Here is a 6,804-nt window from a genome sequence, read left to right as displayed (position 1 = left end):
TGTAGTAATTGAAACAAACTGTTTTAAACAAATAGTTAAACATAAGATTTAATGGGGTGATTCTTTAAAAAAAAGAAGTTAAACAGTTTTGAACACAAACTAAGTGAAATTCTTTATTTTTTTTCAGAATAAAAAGTACATGTTTATTTAATTCATTTATTTAATTCACATGTGACTTTGAGACATTTGCTTTAGGAAAAAGTTTGAGATAATCTGAAAAAGAAGAAAAATCACAACATGTGATTCCAAAGGAAGAATAAACATGGGAAAAGTCTGACTGTCACTTAGAGAAAATCAAAACCAGAACAACAGAAATATTAAGGAGAAAATGTATTGTGAAGGAGCCTAGTAGTTTTAATAAAAATTAAAATCGAAGTGTCCAAGTTTGGTAAGAGAAAAAGAATCCCCATAGAAAGAAGGGTCTCGCAGCCCAGGCCACTGCCCACCACAATTACTGTTCTTTGGGGCTCACATAGTGACTATTACATTATCCTCAGGAAGGTCACTGCTTCCCCAGCCACATACTAGTTCAGTAACAGACACGATTTTTCTTAATTTCCCAGCAGACAACTGAGAAAAGATGGTGCAGTTAGGGGGCTTCCCTAGTGGCTCAGCGGTAAAGAACCCACCTGCCAATGCAGGAGACACGGTTTTGACTCCTGGTCTGGGAGGATCCCACATGAGAAGCCCACGTGCCACAACTAGAGAAAAGCCGGTACAGCAACAGAGACCCAGCACAGCCAAAAACAAAGAAATAAATAAAATCACTTTTTTTAAAGATAGTGCAGTTACGACTTTTTAACCAAAGACTTCCACGTAACAGAGGGGATACAAAGAGAGAGAATAACACAGAATTTTTATATTCTGACTTACTGGATGATGCTGGCTCTCTGGGACCTGTGGGGCCACAGTTTAACAGTGTTCCAGAAAGAAATTATGCTCAAAGAGTTCCCAGATTTTACTCCCCTCCTCTCCTTCCCAAAGGAGAAAGCCCACAATATGATCCAACAGATATTGAGGACATTTTCATGTATTTGGTCTGCGGCTCTGTCATCCTCACTTGAGCCTCTTCTGATGGACTGGTTAAGGGGATCACACCACCTCGGCCAGAAGCCCCTGGCCAACAAAATCAGCTGCCCAGATGCCCCTCGAAGCCTGAGGTTGCCAAGGATGAGGATAAAGGGATGGATGGACGTGCACGAGTAGACTAAAATTTGCCATGGCCAGTACCAGTCACTGTCTGAGGAGCAGAACCCTGCAGCATCAACGATCAGGGACACGAAAGACAGAATATAAAGAACAAGGAAGGAGACTAGTGACTTCAGAGCTCTGGTGTGAGCCTGGCCACCGGGATCCTGCAGGCTGTGACCACTGCGCTGCATCCTCCATGCGTGTCTCCTCAGAGAGTGAATCAACAGAGCAATCGAGGCCAGAAAAACAGAGCCAGGAACTGAAAGAGTGATCATTTTCAGGGGCAGGAAATAGTACATTTCCAGAATCCTGCTCCATTGATGATAGGTCATGTTCCTGAAAGGTTTTCTAGTGAAGGACCCTTTATACAAAGCGTGGTTCCCTGAAAAAAAAAGCAGGGTGACAGTGAAGGAGGTGAGCAGAGAGCCCAGCAAAAGCCAGGGCACCCACCTGGGGAACCTCCACTTTAGCCAGAGGAAGGCGGGGTGGGTAAAGTTAGCAATCTTCATGCAGAAGAGGACGCTGAGCCAGGAGCCAAACCAGGAAGTGACGGTGTTGAGGAAGACCCAGGGTAGACCGAAGAACTGCCGGGCGGGACCACTGCAGTAGTCGACCAGATGCAGGAAATAGTAGAAGTTATTCCCCATTCCAACCCACTGCAGGCAGAAGCGGGAGAGTCCCAAGCTAAAGAGGATCAGGTCAGAGGGGAGCAGCCTCCCACGTCGCACCCATTCTCTGCTCAGCACCAGCACAATGAAGCCATTGGCCAGGAGGCCCAGGATACACAGCAGGACAAAGAGCAGCATGAAGAGGACTGTGAATTCTGGGTGCATCTTGGCCCGTCCTCCGGTCACCACCCCAGGCCTTGGTCCCTGGCCTCCTGCCTCCTCCATCCACAGTCCCTGTTTCAGGGAATGTGAGAAGAGTCCCTCTTTTCTGGGGATGCGAGAAGAAAGCTCAGGCTCTGCATCTGAGCCAGAGCTCCCTTAGAAGGAGGATGCTCAGGCTTCAGAGGAAGGTGATCTCAGCTCAGCGAGGATGCAAATTTCCCCCCAGGCTCAGTTACCATCAGGCCCACTGACTGCCCCCCATTTGCCTTCTTTGGTTTTGCCTACACGTGGCCATGGTTAGTGTCATTGTGGAGGGTTGTTCAGGGTGTCTGTGACTGAGCTCTAAAGGAAGGAATTTTCATGCACTGACGTATGGGGAAGTCATTCTGGTTTATCCATGATTTGGCTTGAACCTTACACCAACTAGAACGGCCTGTTGTAGCGCCTGTCAGACACACACGGTATACCTACTTTAAGCATTAAAAAAAAAAAAGAGTGCATTTACCAGATTGTTTAGAATGTCCACTTTGAAGACAGGAATAAAGGCCTTGCCCCCTTCCTAGGATGCCAATGTTAGTTACTTGTTCAAAAATGAGGGTCCCTTCCCAGGAACCAAGGACATGCTGACTCACTGTGTGCGTGCTAATCTTCCTCTCCTGAAAGTTTGAAGGAATGTACCCCCATCATATTTGATGTTTGTTCTTTGTTCTGATAAGATAAAAACTGTGGTTCAGGCATCTAAAATGGAGCTGGGTGGCCACCGTGGATGGGGTTTCAAACACGTTCTTGCTTTGCCAAGAACTTGAATTTTATGAACTATATCAAATTCAAAGGACACCAACAGTAGTTTTCAAAACAGTATCTGCTAACAACTGCCAACTGCAGTCTTAACCGTCTCAAGGTTTCCCCTTGCAACCATTTCAGAGCTCAACCTATTTTTGCTTAACAAGCACTATTACTTGCCAGTTCCGATCTTAATTCTTGACAAACAATTTATGTAACTTAGTGGATTTTGCCTATATACAAACTTCTCCCATATTTTAGTCCAGAGGAACACAATTCAAGTGCTTCTTGAATCTGTGTCTCCTGGGCTGTAGTCCTCAGTTTGGCTTGAATAAAATTCTTTTCAATTCCTATGATAGACTGTTTATTGATTCTGTTGACAACCTCATCCCTCTTATTCCGCCTTTGGGCTCCAGAAACACATCTCTCCTCATCAGATCTTTGTAAAGACATTAAGTATATGGGCAACAATTCATATGGCCAAGACCCAGGAAAGTGGTGATGCCGGAGGGTTATATCTCCAGTTGAGTTTTCCTGTTACAGATCTATTCTCACCTAGAGCAGTCATCCCCTTCAAGGTCAGATTCTTTGATCCACCCTTCTACCAAACCTCTTATTAAATCCTTCATGGACCCTGGAGTGTTAATGATTGATAATGGTTTAAGTGGAGTTTATGTTTCCAGTAAGAGAATTTCTTCCTTTGTTGTTGTGGAATTGAGGGTATCTGCTTCTTGCTGGGGGTCAGTTGAAGGCTGCCCTCAGATCCTGGTGGGCACCCTCAGTCTTTACCAAGTGAACTGTTTCAACATAACAGCTCAAGCCAGCAAAGAGAGTCCCTAAGAGAAGAGCTGGCTAGAAAGATGTGGGTTAACAACCATATCATAATCATGGAACAACATTCTATCACCTCTACCATATTCTATTAGATAGAAGGAACTTGCAGTCACCATGGACACTCATAGGAAGGGGGTTCCACAAAGGTGCACTTTCCAGGGATGAGGGTCCTGGGGGGCCAATTTGGAGTGTGTCCCCCACACTGAGATTCCTTAGCTTACTGGGCATATGTGAGTCCTGCCCTCCAGTACGAACGGTAAAGAGAGATGTTTGAGAGACCATGTTGAAAAGTAAAAATATATTATTGAGTAAAAATAGATTCGAATCGATCTACAGTCAAATGTTTTTGGTTGAATACTTCAAACTGGTCCTGCCTCCATGTTTGTTTAAAACTTCCTTAATGTTTGTGTTTCCTTTTGTAATATGACTTTTTCATGAAGGTGTCAACTAAAAAAGTTAGTCATACAAATACTGTGACCGTTGTTACCACCACAGGATGAATGAATAATTGTGTGAAAACAAAAACCCCATTGAAGTGGGATGAATGTGCATTTTTCCCACTCTTTGACCTATAGTTTTTACTCATTCATTCACTCAAAAATTACTTAGTGAGCACTTATATACACAGGGCACCTATTGTAGTCAGTAGGTAGATATAGCAGTGAGGCAAAGAGAAAGGATTCCTGCTTTTATGGAACCAAGGGAAGACAACTGACAATAAGCAAACACCTGAACAAGATACTTTCACACTGTAGTCAGTGCTTTGAAGAAAAAACAAGAGTAAAATTGCTGAAGAACAGGCGGAGAAAAAAATGTTGCTCCTTTAAACCTATAGGCTGGGGAAGGCTTTCTCAGGGGATAATGTGAGGGATCAAACAAGCAGAGCCTTTGCCATCGGGAGCTGGCTGTACTCATAATACTATCACACCATAGTTTTACTCATTCTCTTCTACCACTTCTTCCAACTTTATTCAGCAAGGGAAACTTCTCCAGCCAGAAAGAAAGAACTCCAGCATGTCGTATGAATTTACTTTTCACTCTGTCAAACAGGTCGTCCCAAGATCGCTTCAAGTCACAAAGCAGCCGCAAGCCAGAAATTGGACATTTCAATGCAGTAGATCAAAACTAGATAACTATAGCTTCGACCCCTCTGAGATTGGCCGATGCAGATGGAGACTGGTAAAGGAGGAAGAAGGGTCTCTTTTGGACTAGAACCAAAGTAATCTGGCTTTGTGTTTCCCAGGCCTGGTGGAGGTTTAATGCTGACTCTCTCCCTCATAGGATTTTTCAGGACTCTGGAGGTTCCCTACTGAGCCCTCTCTCTGCAGTTCTGTGTGCTGGGGTAAAAAATCTCTATTTTGAGTAATCCCTCAGGACTCCTTCCTCAGTTTCGGAGAATTGACCACCAAGAGTTGCAGCTGGAGCTGCCACACTCCACTGGACAGCCCTGTTAGTCAGATCTCAGGACACCCTCACACACAAGCTCTCCTCTTGAGGCCCACAGCTGGCCATTAACCCTGCCCCCCAGGCCTAATGTAGCCATATTCTCCTGACTCTGTCCCCAAAATCACCCAGCTTTTTTCTCATTCTCTTAGTCCTACAGGCAGAAGCAAGACCCTAGTCTGTTTCCCAACAGAAGAAATAACCCAGTAAGTTTTGTGTGTGGCCCCATGGAAGCTCCCAACCACCACCAGGTTTGAGGGGAGGAGGAGACATTCCTAGTCTTTCTTGGTAGAATGTGGAGTTGGACTCACAATGTAGGATTTTCTAAATATTTCTCACAAAATCTTCTCTCGTCTACTGTCTCAACTCTTTTATTTTATCAAAGAGTTTCAAGACTTATGAAAGGTTTATGTCCGTTTCCTTTGAACATCTGCATACTGTGAACTGGCAACTCAGTCTGAAATCTCCTTTCATTAAATCTTTGCACCTGGTAGAAATTTCAGCCTTTAACATGCTGTTATGTAAAGGATAAGATCAAGAAAGTCATGTGGGCAATGGTAAGAAATTTGGATATCATCCAAATGTAACTGAAACCATTAGAGGGTATTAAACAGAGGAGCAAGATAACTTATGTTTTCAAACATCTTCTGGACTATTATGTAAAGAATGGGGTTGAAAGAGACTAGAATGGAAGAGAGCAGTAAGAGGCTACTGTCTTAAACTGAGTACAAGCAGAGGGCTTGTCCTTAAGTGGAAGCTTTGGATGTGGTAATTGGGCATAAGATACTAGTATATTTGCGAGGCAGATCTGATAGGATTTGTTTGATATAGAGATGAAAAAAAAATCAGGGGCAAATCCTAAACTTTTTATTTCAGCAACCAGGAGAATTTTATGTAGTCTTTTGTGTAGAGAAGGAAATGCAACCCACTCCAGAATTCTTGGGAAATTCCATAGACAGAGGAAGCTGGCAGGCTACAGTCCGTGGGGTTACAAAAGAGTCAGACACAACTTAGCAACTACACAGCAACAACAACCAAGATGAGGAAGACTGAGAGAAGAAGTGAAAGAAGCTGTTTTGTTTATGTTACGTTTGAGATGCCTATTAGAGATCTGAGATGAGACGTGAAGAAGACAATTGAAATACAAGTCTGGATCTCAGTGAAGATTTATGGCTGGAATAACAAGTTTGGGAGTCATCACCACTTATGTGGTATTTAAAGCCATTAAACCAGATGAGATCATGTAGGTAAAGAATGTAGACAGAAATAGTTAAGGTGCTGAGAGTAAGCCTTGAACCTTTCAACTTTTAGAGGTTGAAAGCCAAAGGATCCAGCAGAGGAGGTTTGGCTGAAGCAAATATCAGGGAGGGATTCCATTCCCTGAGTTCATGCTCAGGGACAAGTGGAGGGCAAACAAACAAGTGTGGAGGGCCATGTGGAAATGATAAACATGCTAAAGAGATTCTAGTTGTCCAGGGTGATCTGCATCAAGGGGTTGTGTGCTATGCTCTCTGGGAAGATACCCTAAGGCAGACACTGTTGGTATGTTCTAAGCTTGAGAGGCCCTCTGGTTGGGACCCACAGTTCATAAAGAATGTCAGTGCTGAAACTAGCATCTGCCCTGTACTTTACCTGCAGCCTCAGCAGAGAAGTCCTATTTATCATTCGTCCATTCAACAAAATCCTTTTAGCGTGTAGCATGTACTGTCTGTCAGGTGCTAGG

At 43.7% G+C, this 6,804-nt stretch overlaps 1 protein-coding gene across 1 annotated transcript; it reads right to left on the bottom strand.

Moving 5' to 3' along the window:
* Nucleotides 1–789: 789 nt before the first annotated feature.
* On the bottom strand, nucleotides 790–6,129 carry LOC101102558 (taste receptor type 2 member 41). The gene has a single exon (XM_060414923.1). It carries the CDS (start codon nucleotides 2,082–2,084, stop codon nucleotides 870–872), a length of 1,215 nt encoding a protein of 404 aa, XP_060270906.1. The 5' UTR covers nucleotides 2,085–6,129; the 3' UTR covers nucleotides 790–869.
* Between the last annotated feature and the right edge of the window lie 675 nt (nucleotides 6,130–6,804).

Source organism: Ovis aries, chromosome 4 (genome assembly GCF_016772045.2).
Source record: "Ovis aries strain OAR_USU_Benz2616 breed Rambouillet chromosome 4, ARS-UI_Ramb_v3.0, whole genome shotgun sequence".
NCBI lineage: Eukaryota > Metazoa > Chordata > Mammalia > Artiodactyla > Bovidae > Ovis > Ovis aries.
This window is presented reverse-complemented; position numbering and strand designations above follow the sequence as displayed.

Excerpts from the sequence above, each read along its gene's own strand:
- LOC101102558 (XM_060414923.1), bottom strand. The coding sequence starts at position 2,084 with ATGGAGGAGGCAGGAGGCCAGGGACCAAGGCCTGGGGTGGTGACCGGA.